At 48.6% G+C, this 18,493-nt stretch overlaps 9 protein-coding genes across 9 annotated transcripts; 4 read left to right on the top strand and 5 right to left on the bottom strand.

Annotated features, from left to right (window-relative positions):
* Nucleotides 1–689: 689 nt before the first annotated feature.
* N7509_013168 (uncharacterized protein) lies at nucleotides 690–1,109 on the bottom strand (the record flags this gene model as incomplete). The annotated part of the gene is made up of 1 exon (XM_056637805.1): nucleotides 690–1,109. The coding sequence occupies one exon, from the start codon at nucleotides 1,107–1,109 to the stop codon at nucleotides 690–692; it is 420 nt and encodes a 139-aa protein (XP_056481312.1).
* Nucleotides 1,110–3,631: 2,522 nt separating this feature from the next.
* On the top strand, nucleotides 3,632–5,454 carry N7509_013169 (indoleamine 2,3-dioxygenase family protein; the record flags this gene model as incomplete). Its single annotated transcript, XM_056637806.1, has 5 exons — nucleotides 3,632–4,125; nucleotides 4,240–4,556; nucleotides 4,612–4,776; nucleotides 4,868–5,169; nucleotides 5,239–5,454. 5 exons carry the CDS (start codon nucleotides 3,632–3,634, stop codon nucleotides 5,452–5,454), a joined length of 1,494 nt encoding a protein of 497 aa, XP_056481313.1.
* A 648-nt stretch (nucleotides 5,455–6,102) lies between these two features.
* On the bottom strand, nucleotides 6,103–8,108 carry N7509_013170 (Leucine Rich Repeat domain protein; the record flags this gene model as incomplete). Its single annotated transcript, XM_056637807.1, has 6 exons — nucleotides 6,103–6,753; nucleotides 6,889–7,420; nucleotides 7,480–7,604; nucleotides 7,657–7,767; nucleotides 7,828–7,962; nucleotides 8,019–8,108. 6 exons carry the CDS (start codon nucleotides 8,106–8,108, stop codon nucleotides 6,103–6,105), a joined length of 1,644 nt encoding a protein of 547 aa, XP_056481314.1.
* A 217-nt stretch (nucleotides 8,109–8,325) lies between these two features.
* On the top strand, nucleotides 8,326–10,174 carry N7509_013171 (uncharacterized protein; the record flags this gene model as incomplete). The annotated part of the gene is made up of 5 exons (XM_056637808.1): nucleotides 8,326–8,505; nucleotides 8,560–8,640; nucleotides 8,705–8,955; nucleotides 9,017–9,914; nucleotides 9,965–10,174. 5 exons carry the CDS (start codon nucleotides 8,326–8,328, stop codon nucleotides 10,172–10,174), a joined length of 1,620 nt encoding a protein of 539 aa, XP_056481315.1.
* Nucleotides 10,175–10,523: 349 nt separating this feature from the next.
* N7509_013172 (uncharacterized protein) lies at nucleotides 10,524–11,144 on the top strand (the record flags this gene model as incomplete). The annotated part of the gene is made up of 2 exons (XM_056637809.1): nucleotides 10,524–10,799; nucleotides 10,857–11,144. The coding sequence occupies 2 exons, from the start codon at nucleotides 10,524–10,526 to the stop codon at nucleotides 11,142–11,144; spliced, it is 564 nt and encodes a 187-aa protein (XP_056481316.1).
* Nucleotides 11,145–11,382: 238 nt separating this feature from the next.
* On the bottom strand, nucleotides 11,383–13,047 carry N7509_013173 (fungal specific transcription factor domain-containing protein; the record flags this gene model as incomplete). Its single annotated transcript, XM_056637810.1, has 1 exon — nucleotides 11,383–13,047. One exon carries the CDS (start codon nucleotides 13,045–13,047, stop codon nucleotides 11,383–11,385), a length of 1,665 nt encoding a protein of 554 aa, XP_056481317.1.
* Nucleotides 13,048–14,488: 1,441 nt separating this feature from the next.
* On the top strand, nucleotides 14,489–15,274 carry N7509_013174 (fungal specific transcription factor domain-containing protein; the record flags this gene model as incomplete). Its single annotated transcript, XM_056637811.1, has 1 exon — nucleotides 14,489–15,274. The coding sequence occupies one exon, from the start codon at nucleotides 14,489–14,491 to the stop codon at nucleotides 15,272–15,274; it is 786 nt and encodes a 261-aa protein (XP_056481318.1).
* Nucleotides 15,275–15,386: 112 nt separating this feature from the next.
* On the bottom strand, nucleotides 15,387–16,429 carry N7509_013175 (uncharacterized protein; the record flags this gene model as incomplete). The annotated part of the gene is made up of 5 exons (XM_056637812.1): nucleotides 15,387–15,815; nucleotides 15,863–15,944; nucleotides 16,000–16,077; nucleotides 16,138–16,279; nucleotides 16,327–16,429. 5 exons carry the CDS (start codon nucleotides 16,427–16,429, stop codon nucleotides 15,387–15,389), a joined length of 834 nt encoding a protein of 277 aa, XP_056481319.1.
* Nucleotides 16,430–16,991: 562 nt separating this feature from the next.
* Nucleotides 16,992–17,606, bottom strand: N7509_013176 (uncharacterized protein; the record flags this gene model as incomplete). Its single annotated transcript, XM_056637813.1, has 1 exon — nucleotides 16,992–17,606. One exon carries the CDS (start codon nucleotides 17,604–17,606, stop codon nucleotides 16,992–16,994), a length of 615 nt encoding a protein of 204 aa, XP_056481320.1.
* Between the last annotated feature and the right edge of the window lie 887 nt (nucleotides 17,607–18,493).

An 18,493-nucleotide genomic window follows, 5' to 3' on the forward strand; every position in this document is an offset into this window, starting at 1 on the left:
ACCGTCTCCAAGCTATATCCACCATACAATGGTCTATACCTAAGCTTCTGCTGGGAGCACGAGTAATTTGGGGGCATGGGGCCCGGAAGAAACACTTTTGACTTTTGAGCACAATAGAAGAACAGCTATTGCAACATAGAGTGGAGATGGTAGAGTAGATATTATCACAACTCGAACCGAACCGAACCGAGCCGAACATTCGAATAAATGGAGACACCACGAACATCCGTACAGTTATTGCTCCCCGTCGTAGATCCCATCAAGCGTCACGGCGTGACCGACGCTGCTGCTCTCTCTTGAGCTGCTGGGCAGTAGCCAGATCCACCTGCAACATATCACTTAGTGACTTCGAATGCTTGATTAGTATTTTTATGATTTGGATTGTTGCAAAAAGAGGGAATTGACTCAGACGTACCAGAGAAGGGGGCGATGCTGCGTCCTCGGAGCGGGGGCTGTTCAGCTGCATGGCGGGAGCTGTCTTCAATGGTCCCATCGGTCAATCTATCAGTCACATAGGGCTTGTGGAATTGTACATACTCTCACCCTTTTCAGAGGATTCTGCGAGGCTTCAGTTTCGGTTTCGTAAAAGTCTTCCCAGGTTTGGGCTTCGTTCTGGATCATGGCAGGTCGGGGTGCGGCCTGTCCGCCCCAGGCTCGTCCCTCTAGACTCCTTGTCAGTGGATACGCTATCAAACGGCGCATGGATGAGATCGAGAATTGAACATACCTGACTGGGATCGTCTCTCCGCATCTTGAAGGAGGGTTAGTCCAGGAATCACGACCTTGGGTATGTTTGGCATGCTCGATATGGCTGGGTCCACCGGCTTGGACTCCATGCCGTTAGACTTCTTCGTGTTGAACTCGCCAGTCTTTGGAAGCTGGGAGGTCTGGGAGGTCTGGGCAGTATGGGCAGCCTGTGCAGCATGATCTGTATTGGTTCCTCGAGTCACCTTCTCCTGGCCGCTCAAGTTGAGAAAAACACCTGTATGTTCATGGTTGAAGAAAAAGGCGCCCTGGGCAATAGCGCTGTTGTTTCCTGGGGAAGCCATGATATGTGTGTTATGGTATGACACCAGCCCACGAGCTTCGTCCTCGGGATCGAACGTCATGACGGCTGGATTTCTGGTTAGCTTTCAATTTCAGCAGACAGACTTGATGGCTTGAAACTCACCGGATGATGGCTTTGATACCAGAAGGCTGGATAGCGGACTGGTGGTGAGGTGTTGTGACACAATTAGTAGGAAGGCAAGAAGAAAGGATTATTTTATGGGACTGATAGACAGGAGGATTAGGAAGGGAGAAGAGAATAGAAGGTAAGAACGCAGGAAAGACAGCAGCTCAGCATGCAAACAGCTCAAAGCCCGAGGCCGACGCCGGACCGGGACCGGGCCAGGGCCAGGCAGCACTGCGCACTCAATACCAACAACAGACCCTGTATTTCGGCCAGAGTGACAACTAACAGAGGCTCAGAACTATAAACGTGGTCGATGTATGTCAATGACTATGTATCCAGGAAGTAAGGTGGTAGAAAATTCGTGATCTGGACGGATACTCGAGTCTCTCCATTCCCTCCCAAAATTATAGTGTTTGTCAGTTATTCATCCCTTGGGCCTCTCCATACTGTCTGCGGACCAGGACCGCGATGAAAGTGTAGAGCAGAATATCTTGTTGATTCGAGCTAGATGTTGTCCTTCTGGCTCAAAGGAAACGCCATAATTGACCGCGGACATGGGTGCCGGCATTCACGTGTTCAAGAGCCCAGTCAGACTCGGACTCTGGTACACCTCACCTCTCTACCTTTCCTGTCTATCTTGACATATTTCTATCTTTACCCCTGACTATCCTTACCAGTGTCTATCTCTCCTGCTCGTTCCCCTTTCCCATTCTCCCTCACTTTGCTCTCCGGAATCATCGCTTCGAAACCATTGTCTCGATACGGTGAAACTCTTTCCCTAATACCCCAATTTTCCTCTTTTCTGCATCTTCCTTTCCAGCCCTTCGCTTTTGCCTCTTATTTGCCATGTTTTATTAGATCTGTTGCTTTTTTCTTTTTCTGTCTGTGATTCTTTTATCTACTGTATACCATAGAATAAATGTCTTCTCGTGATATTCTTGTCTGCACGAATTTAGTTTCTCTTCGGTTATGAATCTATCTACGCTCTAACCCATTTATGCAAGCGGAAATATTTCGGCTGCTACTACTACTGAGGCCTCAGAGGTCTCAGGCATGCGGCTCAAAGTCAAAGTCACCTTACATTGAAGTTTCTTTGGGGTCTTTATGGCATTTGTCGCATCTTTGCCAGTTTTCTTTGATATCTGGTAGCTGATAGCACTACTATTTAGCGTTCGATATTGCTCTGAGGGGTCTTCCCTCCTCCCTCATACTAATTCATACCATTTTGGCTGCGCACGTCACTCTAGTACTACTAGTAGTAGTTTGATCTAGTCCCGAATCATTTGTCATACTAGTATACTAATAGTGGTAACTCCAAGTTCAAGTTGAAAATGCTTTGTTCAAACTTGAAGGAACTTGGACTCTGAATTGTTGACTCGTGCCCATGCCCAGGTGTGTGTATATATGTCACTCGGGGACCTAGGCTGATCTTGAAAATAATACTGACACTACAAGCGGCCAGCTGGCTTACACAATTTTGCATACGCCTTCCGAGGTTGCCTTTTGAGGCACTGCGAGTGACCATTCACTATTTCTGTGCTTCTGTTATATCTGTGTGCGGGGGCCATTCTGGTGAGCTTCTAAACACATTCCGTTATCTACTTCAATGTGGCCGGATACAGTCGGGATGGCCGGTTATATTCGGAGGCCGGTTCTATTCCGGCCTCGTGGCGCTAACAAACTCAAAGTCAGGGATCTCCGCCAATCGGCGCGGGGGATCTGGATCATCTGGCTTGGCATTGGAGCAGGTATATGGTCTGCATCAGGGGCGCAGTGAGCAAAATCACACCACCAGCCAGCTCCTGAGGCCGATATATTTAATTGAAGCGATATTACAGGTAATGCTATACCCAATAGAATTATTGATGATCAATCTGAGTGCTGACATACACCAAAACGGCACTTACCACTTTAACTTACGTACTACTTAAATAGGCTTAGTGCATTCCCGTGACCCTTCTCTGCCCTCCCTGACAGGGCTGATGTATAGATATTCTGAATACCTTCAAGGAAGGGGGGAACATCTTAAAATGACCGCGGGTTGTATTTTGAACTTCTATAAGCGTGACTGAAAATGCCCGTGTGATTTGAATCCACTTGGGAGTTTTATGTAACCGGATCCACGCCATTGCTGCGCCGTTCGACATGAGGCCGGAATTGATACCGGCCTCTGAGGTTATAAGAATCCGCTGCGCACCCGCCCAAGGTTGCTGCTTTTCTCTTCTTTAATCATCTCCCAGAAACCTGGTTTTCTCCCACATCTTTTTTTTTCTACTTTTTCCCCAGAATTCCTAGTCGGACTTGGTCGTTGGCTTTCCTTCTTAGCCTTTCCCTCAAACTTTCCTCCACACTCCGCCTCTACCAAGACATCAATATACCCCCTTGCCCATCAAACCCAAGCACAAGACCTATCTTCTTCTTTCTCACTCTATTTGATCCTTCTTGTCGTCGCCCATCATGACTCGAACCCAAGTGTCCTTCCCTTCCCCTTCCACCCTTAAGAAGTTCCCTCATGTCCATGCGGACCCTTCTACCCTCTCCCAGTCCCTGGACCCCTTCACCATCACCACATCTACTGGCTTCCTCCCCTATGCCACTGCCCCTACCACCCTGCCGGAAGCCTTCAAAGCTCTTGCTTCACTGGTGGAACGTGCCCCTGTTGTCATGCTCGATGGCAAGCCGGGTCTGCTCGCTACCTATGAGCTAGGTCCCGCCGTGGAGTCCGAGCTGACCGACCTGACTGATGAAGTCGAGAAGCTACGTCTCGCCGATGGTTCTTATGACAAGTTCACTATTGCTGCTATCTTCCGTGACTACACCTTCGTCGCCTCCTCCTACCTCCTTGAGCCATGCTGGGAGAACTGGAACAAGTTGCCGGACCAGAGCTACGGTCTTGGTCGGGATCTTCTCCCCAAGTCTGTTGCCCGTCCTATGTACCGTTGTGCACAGATGTGAGTCATCTTCTATCTACTTCGAGTTTCCTTTCATATTTCACCTGCCCCGGGACTTCCACATCATCGGCGATATATTTATACTTCCATGACACGCAACTAACATCAACATAGTCTGGACTTGCCTCCTTTCATGTCCTACGCAGCTTCATATGCTTTGTTCAACTACACACTGGCGGACCCTGCAAAGGGGCTCGACGACTACTCCAACCTCCGTCTAGTCCGCGCCTTTGAGAAGGGCCTGGACCCCAAGAGCTCCGAGGCCGGATTCATTCTGACCCACGTCGACATGGTCAAGTACACCGGCTCACTGATCAATGGTGTTCTTCGGGTCGTCGACAACCTCGAGCAAAACGGACCTCGACAGGATGTCAACGATGGTTTCCGCCTTATCCTGGAAACCATGGAGAAGATCGAGGCCGCTATGGAGAGTAAGTCAAGCAACCGCCAGTTTCTCGTTTACCCTTATCTAACCTCATAAATTAGCCATGTGGGGAAACTCTAAGCCAGCCGACTACCTTTCCTTCCGTGTCTTCATCTTCGGAATCACAAACCAATCCATGTTCCCCAACGGAGTCATCTACGACGGTGTCGAAGATAACAAGCCCCTTCACTTCCGCGGCGAGAGCGGTGCAAATGATAGTATCGTGAGTATTCATCAATTCCACATCTTCTCCCCATTCCTTCTTCCAAATATAACCATATACTCTGGCACCCACTAACAATCCGCTCCACCACATAGATCCCTCTTCTCGACCATCTCTGCGAAATTCCCATGCCCGAAACACCCCTAACAAAAATCCTCCACGAATTCCGCGCCTACAGACCGCTTCCCACCGCGAATTCCTAACCTACATCCGCGAAAAGTCCGTCGAAATCGGAGTCCGGGACTACTGTGTGCAGGACTCGGAGACAGCCGTTTTGTTCCTCAAGGTTCTTAACCACGTCCGCTCCTTCCGCTGGCGTCACTGGCTGTTTGCGCGTGAGTACATTATTCGTCGCACGCCGCATCCTACTGCTACTGGTGGAAGTCCGATTGTAACTGTGAGTTCACCCCTGTCCCGGGATGAAATGAAGTGGGAGCACGATTCTGACCAGTATCCTTTGTTCTAGTGGCTTCCTAACCAGCTTTCCGCCGTTATGGATCTCATGGTCACCATCTATGACACATACCTCTCACCCAAGGAGGGCGTTGTTGCTATCCACGGTAGTGAGGACTTGATTGCGTCGCATCGAAAGCAGGTTGAGCCTATGATGGAACTTGTTAGGGATCAGAAGGATAAGTTGGCTAAGGAGGTTGAGAAGTGGTGCCAGGAGCGTGGGGTTTAAAATGATGGCTGATTCGGATTGAGATTGAGATTGAGTTGCATCTTGCTTTTTTTTTTTCGCTGCGCTTTTGCCGATTTCTTTTCTACCTTGCATACGCATCATGATTCATGACCAACTACCTAGATGCTGCGGGAGGTATATGTTTATGTTTGCGTGTTGATAAAATTGCAGTCTTCAAGTTATTTCAATGGAATTTATATGAATAGTTTTTATATAGTGGAAAATGTTTCATTCTTGTAAAACTAATGGGTATCTAAAAGTGGGGGTTGCCTGCTGAGCTACCAGGCTTTTGGAAAAGGGAGTGTCGTGGGGCTCTTGGACGGGTAGTTAGAGACACTACGCAACGTCGCTATCATCGTTCGCACGGTCCTTTCCCCGCTTGTGAGATGTGTTGGTGCGGAAATCAGTGGAAAAAAGATCCGCCGTGTATCACGAGTTTGAACCAACGTCCCGAATTGGGAAAGAAATCCCTGGAAGATTTCAAATTGGCGGTGTAACGCTGGGAAAGGCTCGCAGATCCTGCGTAGGGATTTCGCGCACAGATAGTCGAAGATAAGCTATCCGGAGAGGGGTAGGCAGTGAAGAGGTGTTTCTGCAATGGTTCGAGATAATTCGCCGAGGTTTCATATCACATTAGATGAAAAACACTCAAGTGATAACCTCTAGCCCACGTTCACGGCCATAAGCGATCGCGTCAGAAGATACACTCTCGCAGCCACGGACACAGAGGACGTCCAAGCTCGGTAGCTCGGAAGACTCATTTAATCTTGCATCAGCAAGATCGCGGATAGTGCAGCCCGTGACCCGGGTTTTCGAAAGATTCAAGGCTTTGAGCTTTGGAAATTGTACACAGACACGCTTCATGAACGAATCGTCAAAGCCTTGCATTTGTACAAGGCTCAGCTCAGTCAAGTTGAAAACTTCCGGGTTGTGTTCGCTTGCATATCGCAGCACTTCCATGAAGCATCTGTCCGACAGATTGAAACATTCGTCGATATGCAAGACTCGGAGAGGTGCTTGGGTGCCACAGATCATGAAAGTAGCTGTGGTAACGTTCACCCACCCGGCGTCCTTCAGCATTAGAGTGCTGAGCTTCTCAAACTTTTGAGTGTCGGAGAAATCGGCAGTTGATCTTGAGGATCCCCCTTTGAGGCTGAGATATTCAATTGTAGTTGGTAGGATTGAGCAGAAGTTGCTGCCAATCGTCAGGCCATTTAATTCGAGGCGTCGGAGTGGTGGGAATTGAATAGGCGGCGCTTCATCTCCATCGTCCGGCGACGGGGGAAGAACAACCAAGGTCTATAGACTGGAGGTTCCCAATCCAGGCGCAGCTCTTGCAGGTTTGGATAATTTGGAATATCGGTGAGACTCTTCGCGGGGTTGTCAGTTTTCAACCGTGAGACATGGACAGTCCGGGAAGAAATGAGGACCTACATGATCCAGATTCGGGATAACTAGAGCGGTTGGTGGAGCCGTCGATACCGCTTGCTGGGTGGCCAGAGTGATGCTCTTCAAGTTGGGTAGGCTTTGCGGCCAATTCCCTTCGCCGATGGTAAGAAGGGAATGCTTCACACTCCATAGTTCAATCCGCTCGAGTTTCGGAAATTGCGTCAAGAGCCTTTCAAGACAGCTATGTGGCACGGAAATCTCCGCCGATAAGATGATGTTCTTCAAAGACTTGCAGCCCTTAAACTTTTGGAAGATATCCTTAAAGTCGTGATTGACCCAAAGCTCGAGATGCTCTAGACGCGGGCATCTGCTGAGGAACTCGATGCTTTTCGGCGTCGACGACAAGGCGAGGTTCTTGAATGTCGCATGAGTGAGCAACCCCCGAGAGCGACGGATGTACGCCCTAACGGCGGTCCATGGCACCTTTTGGCGAGCACCGGACAGATCTATCTTCATCCAGAGCTCGCGCATGTTGCCAAAAAATCGCTCCCAACTTTTGCAAACCCGAAGAATGCCCCTTTTAAAATTATTAGAGGAAATGCGAGCGTGAAGCAAATGAATTGGGTATACACTTACACAATATTTTTGAATGAAAAATGCTCGATAACGAGTGCTGCCATTTCTAAGGGAAGCATTGTAAAAGGATCTTTCCTGTTCAAGTTCATTCGGTCTTCGAGCTTCTTGTGAAGTTGCTCCATTATCTATTGCGAGATCAGCAAGTGGAATTGGCCCCCATGTAGTGATTAAACGTACCTCGCGACGAGGGTGTCCACTTGGAAGCACTTTGAGACCATAGGCATAAATCTCCAATGCTTTCTCTGGTTTAGCTTCAAGTAGGAGAACCTTAGCGCATCGCAAGTAGCCCTATGAAATTAAATGTGAGACATGGCGTCGTGACGAATCGACAAGCACGGGGCAATTTACCCGTTCATCCTCCTTGGCTTGTTTAATCATATGTTTTGCATCTCGGCGCGCCTGGTCATACTGCTCCAATTTACAGTATGTCGCGGCTCGATTGTCCAAGATACCCACAGCGTCGGCATCCTTCTGCTTCAAGGCCTAGAAATAAGGATCAACAGCCTGCCATTTTGGGTTAGAATGGAAATTGGGGGTACCTCTGTAAACGCCGTGATGGCCGCCTTGAAGTCCCCTTTTTGATAGAGCTTCTGGCCCTGCGAATGCAACGCCGACGGGGTGGGCCGCATGATGCCCGCTCACATCCAGACCGTCGAGCAGTGTAAACTCGATGGTCTTCAAGTCTTCAACAAGGTGGAAGAAACCAAACGAGGATTGAAATGGCATTCTCGTGAAACCCGCCCTGTCATGGCACGTGACCGTGCTTAGTCATATATTCCTGCAGTGTTTACTTTCTTCCGCTTTGAGATCGCCCCAAGCTCCACTTCAAGCAAATCGACCATCGCCATGGAGGCGCATAACTTGCAGGCTGCGTCGACCTATGTCAACAATATTCTACTAGCTAGGGGTCTGCTGAAGAGTGGGAGCCCTATTGATTTCGCCGAGCCCGGCAATGAAGAGGGGGGCACTGAAGCCACCATGGCGCGGATCATTAACCTGGTCAATGATCTGGTGCTGAGGAGAGATGTTCGTCGCTGTTATTCTTCTTTTGGTGTTGCAATCCTTCTAACTGTCTTGTAGCGTGAGGCCGACCACCGTGAGAGTCTTGCGACAACCATTCGGGCGTTGCGCGTAACTGAATCGGAACAGACGACCGAAATTGTACGTTGATCACGACGCAGTACAGAGGCGCCAAACCAGAATTCTAATTGTGATTATCGCATAGGGGAAACTAAAGACCAAATCATCCGAACTGTCGCGATCCCTCGCTCTTGCCGAAGCCCAGCAACGCACACTGAAATCGAACATGTCCAGTGCGGAGACGACCATTCGCGGACTCAAGGAACAGTCGCAACGTATGAAGACCACTGTCCAGCAAGTCCGCGCGCAATGCGCCAATGACGTGCGCAAACGCGATCTCGAAATGCAAAAGCTCAAGTCTCACCTTGCGGAACGACAGCGTGGTAAACGGGAGGGGTTGAGTGTTACTACAGTCAACATCAACCCCCCAGGCGGACCGATCTCGACTGGGTGCCAGTGGTGGCGAGAGGGTTCATGACCCCCAATACAATCTCAAGGAGGAAACAACAGAGTTCTTGACCGAGCTCTGCCAAAACTTGAGCGATGAGAACGATACCCTGATCGAGCTGGCGCGAAACACGGTAGACACGCTTAAGGAGCTACAAGGGCTACCGGAAAACGAAGATGGTATTGAAGAGGGGGCTTCGGCCATGTCTGCTAGCGTTGGGCATGGAAAGTCGACAAGCGCCGTGGCTTCTCTTCCTACATCCTGCGAGGAGCTGTCTCTCCGCATGCATACCGTGCTTGATCACCTGCGAACCTTGCTTACCAACCCCTCGTTCGTGCCACTTGAGGAAGTTGAACTCAGAGATGAAGAGATCATCAGACTTCGTGAGGGATGGGAAAAGATGGAGAACCGATGGCGACAGGCAGTCACCATGATGGATGGCTGGCAGCGACGCCTGGCCGATGGTGGTGGCTCCGTTCAAGTGGAAGAGTTGACGCGAGGCATGAACCTCGATCTGAGCTTTACCTCAACTGAGGATATTAGCATGCAGAGCAGAGAAGGTGCACACACCATTTCGCCAATTCTTGAAGACAGAGAGGACGAGGCGATGAGCGAAACTGAAGACTCGACTGTGGCTGATGCCCCCAATCCTCCGAAAACACGATCCAAGATCCGCAAGGCGCCTGAAAGGTCGGAACGCGCGCTTAAGGAACGTAGCGATAATGCGACTTTGGCTGCCAAGCCCAAACGCCATCGCAAGGTATCGTTTACCCCAGGCCTGGCAGGGTCTCCAGCCATTCCCAGTCCTGGTGCCACCGAGGAGAATCTTCAGGTCAAGGTCCTCAAATCCGAAGCTGTTACCCGCCGGTCCTCCCGCCGCAAGTCTGATCCTAAAACCGCTCGTCAGGTAAGTTATATCGCATCGAATCTAACGGTTTGGTACTGATTTGTGAAAAGCAGACAACTGGCACTGAGCCCCGAATGAGTGTTCGCCAAAAGCTCGCTGCAGCTGAAGATGAAGCTCGCACTGCCGAGCAAGCGCGCAAAGAGGGCGAGTCCCGGAAGCGCAGTCGTCCGGAGAAGACAGCCACTCGTTCTAGCAACCGCCGACGAAGCACTCTCACCATTGACGAGTTAGAGGACTTGATGGGCGTTCCCTCCCGGTAGAGGGCCAAAATGCATACTACCCTAATCTGAATTGTACATATCATTATCTGACCAGCGAGCATGTTGATACGGGATGGCGTTTCTGTTTGGAAGGAGTATTTGACGAATCAACTCTCGGTTCAGTTGTCTTGTGTCTGAGTCTTTTAAAACTGGCGTACCGTAAGATATACCGGGCACTATATAATGATGTGCCCACCTGGGCATATCCCATTCCTCCATCAACCCACCACCTCCTTTTCCCATCCAAGATCCATCCCCACCCACCACCAAAACTTACCAACTGTCGAGTTTATTTTAACTTGCATCCATAAACCGTTCATTTTCTCTCCTCCATCTTGTTGGCAGCGCGATGAGTTGTCTTAACAAGTCCTCTGGACCACACGATGGCTGCCCTCAAACCGTTAACCAAACCTACACCGCAGACCACTGCGCCATGAACGACCAGAAAGTCAATATGACTATCACCATCAACACTGCCGCAGTACGCCGGGAGGAACAAAATCTACATCCTGCTCAAAAGCAAGCCACCGAACAAGCTCACGCTCCGGCCCAGACCCAGGCCCAGACTCAACCCCCGCAGACATCGACGGAAGTTCCCTCACAACCAGGTATAAACGGTCGACAAGTAAGATCCAACATTCTATTGCCAATTTGTGAGGAATGAACTAACTAGTCTATGAAGAATCAACCGCTGCTACCAGCACCGCCCGTGCGAATCCGGTCTGGTGAAGAAAGAGCCAAACCCCGCGAAGAAGAAGCCAAGTCTCGCAAGGATGCAAGAGCCAAGTTGCGTGATGAAGCAGAAAATCTACTCAACCAAGCAGAAAGGCTCGTCAGGAAGAATCCAAGCTACGCGCAGCAGCATCCAAAACCCATGAAGAAGCGTCCAAGGCCAATTTACGCGAAGAAGCAAACAGGCTACGCGACAATGCAGACAAGCTTCGCGAAGGAGCAGACAAGCTATGTGTAGAAGCAATTAATTTTCCTTTCTAGAGTCGCGCTTGTTGTGATACCGGTCAATGAACTTAGGTGCAAAAAGTATGGGAAGCGACCAGATGGGGGATAGGGATACAAAAGGTAACCTCGGAACGAGTGTTCAAGAGATGGAGGTACAGAACTCGTTGGTGAAAGTGGCTTATGATGCGTGAAGCCTGTCTACTATGTAATGGATTGTAAAGATCATGAAATGTAGGGAAAAAAAAATTAAATCAATTCATTCCGAAATCAAATTCCGCATTCCAATCCAGAGGAACCGAGAGCGCCAGTTCGGGACTTTCATGGTCCCAGATTCCTGTAGTCAAAAGAGGGCCGAAGTTCGTATTATCCAACTGCCATGCCGAAGAGTCCATTGTCAAATCTTCTGGCTCATCTCCAAATGTTGAGATCTGGTGATAAGACGGGCCTTGAGGGGCATTCCTCGCCTTCTGTACTGTATAGTCGATATATTCCCTCTTAACCGGGACCATCAATCGTTCAAACTCCTCAAGGCACCGCGACGCAGCCGGCCACCGCTCAGCGATTGTCGTGAAAAGTCGGGAAAAGCAGGAGATAAAATCCTCAACCTCATTCAAGCTATATGTGGCAGATATAACATCCTTGCATCGTTGTAGCGTTCTTAAGAATAACATACCGGCGGAGAATGTGTGGTAGCAAGGGTGAAAAACGAATTTGCTGTTACCGAAACTGAGATTTGATTGTTTCCAGTAACCATCAGCGACTCCAATACACGCTCGAAACGCCTTCATGAGATTCTCGCAGCTAGGGTCTTGTACTCTGGGACTTGGGCGGAATAATGTGACGATGATGACGTCTCGAGCAATGTTGGCATATAAACACATTTCTTCCCATTGGGACGTTTTGGTTGTGTCCGCGTTGAGAGATGCTGTCCAGAGAATATCCTGCTTCCAATTGTCGATTCGTTGCTTTATAGCTTCCATCCACTCGTCAAGTGTGAGATAGGGGGATGGCAGTGCCCCGTTATAAAATTGTACCAGAAGAACTTCGGCCTCGATTTGACGGAACTGCCAGATTCGTCGTGATGCAAATTTTGTCGGGTAGCCGCTCATGTCGATGCCGGATCGTGATATGAAAGCATCATCCACCTCTGCAGGAAATGGGACGTTTATCGCGAGGCCAAAGAAGCTGGAAGGTCTCAGAAGTGCCGCGGAGGTGGCTATCTCCATTTCGTATGCGCACCAAAACACTCTTCGTCGGATATCCTTTACGAGGGGATCCATTCGTTGAGTCGTGGGAGTTTCAATATGCAAGCCCAAATCGATACATGCTTGTGTTGTAAAGCCCGACAGGAGCCAAATATTGGCCGCGGTGGGATCAAGATTCGTATATTGAAGCAGCAGTAGCAGAGCTTGTAATCCATAGATATCATTAGTGCAAACAGTGTGTATGTACTGCATTGCTTCCTTCACGAGACCAGTCGCAATGGAGTTTGCCCAGACTTGTTGAATTCGTGCTGAAGTCGTAAGTGAGATCGCCATGATAAGACCGATGACGAAGGAAGCGCGTGGATTCTCCGAGGTATCTGTTTCGAGAATCCGAAGGGGATCACGGAAAACGGAATCAAAGTAAGCCACTAGGTCGGCTGAATAGAATAGCGGACATTGCGCGACGACTCTTGTCATATAGTTCTCGAAGAGAAAGTCTGCGACAGACTTTGGGATTGTGGATAGACCGCTTGTTGGCTGATTCGTGGATAACAAGTTTGTCTGTCCTTGTGCGTCGTTGGACTCCGTAGCACCGAGAAAGGTTGTAGATGGCAACTTTGTCCCCGCTACCGTACACCGTACAAGGGGAACTGCAGATGTGAGCCCGAGAAATGGGGGTGTGAGATCATCCAGGACTTGTTCGGCGAGCATTTGACCTGAATCGTCATTCTTCTCTAGACCCAAAGAGGGGATGCTTGCTTCCTGTCAAGTTCATTCTCTAGAAATTGAACAATGGAGCGAGGCACTGTCCTCTCTTTAGATTCCCCAGACGCAACACAGGGAGCTCCAACTTCGAGGCATTTAGAACAGCTCGGAGAGCGAGCGTCACACTATCCTTTTGCTTAAGCTTGGAGTCTCAACACTCATATCAAAGCGTCATTCAGAAATTCACTCACCATTATTTTTCGCGCCCGGCATCGTGCACAGGCTATCGCTCTTCTGCGTACTCTTGATGGAGCCATGTACATCAACTTGATGCACGCTAAGTGAGCGACATGCAGTGAAAGAGAGTCGTTCCTGTTGGTGCGGAGGTGAGCGCATTACCCCAACACGTTTTTATCGTTAACCACTTGACCTGCCTTAATGAGGGAATCGCCATCACTCTGCCCAATCTGGTTCCCCCGCTCTATCAAGCCAATTAAATATTTCCAAATTCTCAACCATAAAAACAGATAAGCGGCCCGGAAAACACCAACCAATGCAAGATGGTGTCTGGACTGCAATCGACCCGGCGCCGAAACCGGGCTCCGCCCCCGCTTTTTGGGGTCGCCCTCGGGGTATTCCGACTTGCATCACTCCATGCGAGAACGTATGTTAAGCTAACATTACATACCCATCAATTTGATGGGGTGGACCAATGGAGCACGAACGATCAGCTTCGCCCGACATTGATGACCTCCTTGCTTCCTTGCCGGCCTGTCGTCGGTGCAGGTCAAATAGGCGCAGATGTGATACCCAACTGCCCTCTTGTCGCAACTGCTCCAAGGCGGGTGCAGAGTGCATCTTCTTTGATCATGTCACGGAAAAGGATATTTCAAGATCGTCAGTTACATCCTTTGCATTAGATCTTTGTCCTCGACTTACATATTCTCCTTCAGATATGTCTTGGGCCTCATTCAACGCCTTCAGAATACACAAAAGAAATGCAGCAAACCATACGACAGCAATGACAATTCTCCGGCTTCTCCTAGCAGCCTAACATATTCGGGGGTTGAGATGAGGCCACAGACCAACCGCTATGTCGGACCCCTATCGTGCTTGGCACCAGCTTTTTCAAACGTCAGAAATACCGAGACCGAAGCATCACAAGCGCCTATGCCACCCTATGTACCCTTCCAAGGGGATTTGACACCTGATCAAGAGACCTTTGAATATCTAGTGGTGAAGTATATTTCAGATATACAAAGTATCTATCCACTTCTGCATGAGACATTGCCATTCCTCTCGCCGGAGTGGCTTGTGGAAAACAATGAGCCAAATTTGACTCATATGCAACGTTTCATGCTGGAAATGGTGTATTCAGTAGCAAGCCATCGAGTACTTGACGAATCACCAATCCACGAGGGAATGAATTACTACCAAAAGCTGGCCGATGCGTCCCACCGCAGAGGACTTCATGATCTTCGACAAAGCCGCGACAGATATCAGCATACACACGCTTGAAACAGTAACTCTCGCCGCATTACATAGTTTGTTTTCCCCGCAGACAGGCAATATTGGGCAACTCATCGGATTGGCTGCTAGATTAGCGATTGACTTGGGAGCTGTTGATAAGCCCAACAATAACTCAAACGAGAGAAACAAAATTGAGCAAATTTACAAGTCAATCTACTGTCTCGAAAATCAGTACGCTACAGCCTTGGATCGCCCAGGACTCCTGCCCCCGCCTATGATAGATCCTGAGTCTAGCACACCTCAGGATTTCCTTTGTGCGGTCTATCGAATTCAAGCTTGTTTCCGGTCCCAGCGGGGTAATGTTGATGTCACTTCGCTAATACAAGAGCTTGACGGTTATGTCTCTACCATTGAGAAAATGCCGATCCGATCAAGACATAATGTCATTGCAGCCGTCTACGAGACACGGTTATTGATCCGGTCGGATGACGAGCAGAGTGCAATCTGTCTACTTGAGATATATTCCCAGAAATTCTACATCCGAACGGCACTGGGTCCTTCGTGGGCATACCGAGCAGGCTTGGCTGTTGTCTCCAAGATATCAACGCATCAATCGCACCCGGGCACAATAAAAAACCATGATCTACATAAAAGCTATCAGGCCTACGTAAATTGTTTATTGTTCCTGGAGCAGTGCTCGCGGAGATGGCCAAGCGCCAATGCATTGAGAGCGTCGCTTCAAGAAGCTGCGTCTAGGCCCTGATACAGTAAGAGGAAACAGACGTGATACCACCTTATGCTTTCTTTCTTACCTTTCCGGAGGGAACTGCCTTATTCAATTCTGATTCGAAAAAAGAATAGCATACCTTTAACATCTAATTGTGGCCACAAGCAAGTCCACCATCCACCACGACATCGGTCCCCGTAGTATAAGCCGCCGCATCGCTCAATAAATAGCCAACGATGCCTTTCAAGTCGCCCCGTGTACCCACACGCCCAAGTGGAGGTTTGGAATTGAAAACATTCCAAAGGTCTGAATCCTTCCTGCATGCCTCCATGATCATCTCCGTTGCAATGAAGCCAGGCGAAACGGAATTGACTCTTATTCCATATTCTGCCAGTTCCACAGCCAATGCCTTGGTCAAAGATTGAATTGCGCCTTTTGAGGCTGTGTAAATTGACATATTGCGAGATGGAATAGCGACATTTGCTGCGTTTGAGGCAATCATAACGATACTACCTCCTTTTTTCTGTTCTTTCATGGCTTTCGAAGCTAGTTGTGCGCAGAAAAACGTTCCCATGACCTGATAAATATCAATATCTAGCGCTATATTTATATTAGTGTACTTACATTGACATTCAACACCTTCGCGCTTTCATTCCATTCGTGGTCGTGGAATGGTTTGTCCAGAACTACCCCTGCTGCAGTGATGCTAGATAGAAAATATCAGTTGTGAATAATTTTACTCTGTGAAGTCTGCGTCTTACCAATTATCAATATGTCCAAAATCGGCTCTAATATTACTGAAAACTTCGGTCAACTTATCGAGCTGGGTCACATCGGTCCTATATCATGTCAGGTCATAAGTTATTCCAACAGAAGTTCCTTCCAAAGATAATCCTCACCTATAATATTTTATATGAACGCCGAGTTGCTCCCAGCTTTTTATGTCCTCGCTAGGCTCAGGAAGAGTATCCAATATGGCGACATCACTACCCAACTCAGCCGCTCCTCTGGCCAAAGCTAGGCCGATTCCACGAGCAGCTCCTGTATATATTAGCCAAGCATCAAAGCATTATGTCCGTTTAACATACCTGTCACAACCGTCACTTTCCCCTTCAACCCGATCAAGTCGAGTATACTTCTCGATTTATAATCCGCATCAACAGTTTCAAGTGCGCTGGAATTGGCCGCCATATCCGATGACCTTTCTGGTATTTAGTGCTACTCTCAGTCTGATTCTTCTGGATTGCTAAATTCCGGTCTGTGGGTACTTTAAGTACGTCGCCCCTCTTCTACTACTCGATCAGTATAAAATGCCAAGATATACTCTGGAACGGGCCACTCCCGTCCTAATATCCAGGTCCTAGCAAATCCATGCGGGGCACCAGACGTTATCGGAAATCCAGGTGGGGGAGGTGGAGACGTGGACAAAGAGGACTGCGCTTATCTCCGAATAGCATGAATTGGATGATATGCCAAACCCCTTTACTACAATCAAGGTACGTTTTCGTTTATTGTGATCACGCAGGTCACTAACTCGAGAGTTTGGTCATAATCTGATGCAGGCTATTTGAACACAGATGAAAACTCATCACTTACCAGACCCAATGTTGTTCACGTCTGGGTAGACCCTATTGAACACCATGCTTATAAACAATGGTATCAAATTACAACAGATATTGTGGGAATTGCAGTTATTAGTAACTAACTCTGCCTCTCTTGATGTAAGTTATCTGAGCCGTATGATCATGTCCATCTATTTAGAGGCTTCAAACTGCAAACACATTGTCGGGCTAGTTCTATCGCCAGTTGGTCTTCCTTCTCTAACCACTGCCAGCCCCTCTTTGAAGTCAATAGTAATATTAAAAAGGGTCGCACAATCGCTAGCTCCCTCCTGTGCTCGACTGATAGAGCACGGGAAGTCGTATTCATCTTCGAAGAGACCGTTAAAACTTTCTCGAGATAGTTCCTTCGTTTGAAGGATATTTCGCCCCATCGTCTGCAATCGTGTATAAGAATCTTCTAGCCACTTTGGCTCGTAGATATTCTCATGTTGGAGCAGCATGTGGTTTGAATGGACCAAGAAGCCATGGTCATTCACTGGTACCCTGAGAAACGTCGTAGATGTAAATTCAAGTCCGATTGCAGTTGTCGCATCGCCAACCACGATATATGCTGAGCTGGCCATGCCAATACTCTCCAGCATTTCCGCTGCCAACGTAGCGCTCTTGCTTTCCAGTGCCATCCTTAACCCGAGGTGGACTGGGAGGCGGTTTTTATCGACGCCCTTTGCGCGTATCGCGTTGAAGCAAACTCCCACGCCGTCCGAGTTTAGGCCAATCTTACCAATAATTCCAGCTTCTGTGACCATTTTGATCGTGGGCAGTCCATCTTGGAAGATGGTGAGTTGTATCAAATTCGGTAGCTGGTCTTCCACCCACTATAGCAACTATTAGAGAATCAACTTTGTATTTCTGTTGTGAATTTACTTACATCCCAGTTTTGGCCTATGTGAGCCTCCTTCCCCTGCTTCCAGTATGCACTTGTACAGCCATCACTAAAGCGTCCGAATACAATTTCGGTTCGTACATTTAATGCGATAATATCAAGAATATTCTGTGCCGCTCCGTCTGCGACACCTAGGCGGGCTTTGAGTTAGTGACTCTATCATACAATTTGTGCGTAAGACTCACCTTTCAGTTCTTGGTAGTAACGAGGCCATTCTGTAAGAATTAAGCTCTCAAAGTCTCTAGCCAGTTCTTGAACCTGAGGCCAGCGAAATCCGCTTTTTTTCCAGAACAAAGCAGCATATAGATCATGGCTCCGTTGAATTTCAACTTTCGCGCCATGGCCATGAACATAGCCAATCTAATAATGTAAGCTGCACGGATTTTCTTCCTTCAAGAAATATCGTCCGAACAAACCTCGTAGGGGGTCCCTGAGCACACAATTTGTTTCATTCTAATCACAATTCTCACTCTGTCTTGCTGGCAAATTTCGATAGGCAGACGAGTATGGGCCTTGTGGGTTATCTGATTTAACGTCGCGAATTTATATTCTAAATTATCATGATATCTCTTCATGAAAATTCAACTCTCATTGGACGCAGTCGCCATATGGCACGATGGTATTGATCTGATCCTAATCCGTGGACCATGGCGGGGAAACCGGCGGGTTTGAGCGACGGACTTAGGCGGCGGATATGAGCGCATAGTCCCAACTAGGCATGACGGACAGCCCGAACATCCGTGATTCGCC

Source organism: Penicillium cosmopolitanum (genome assembly GCF_028827165.1).
Source record: "Penicillium cosmopolitanum strain IBT 29677 chromosome Unknown utg000012l:1.0-3308103.0:1.0-3310761.0, whole genome shotgun sequence".
NCBI lineage: Eukaryota > Fungi > Ascomycota > Eurotiomycetes > Eurotiales > Aspergillaceae > Penicillium > Penicillium cosmopolitanum.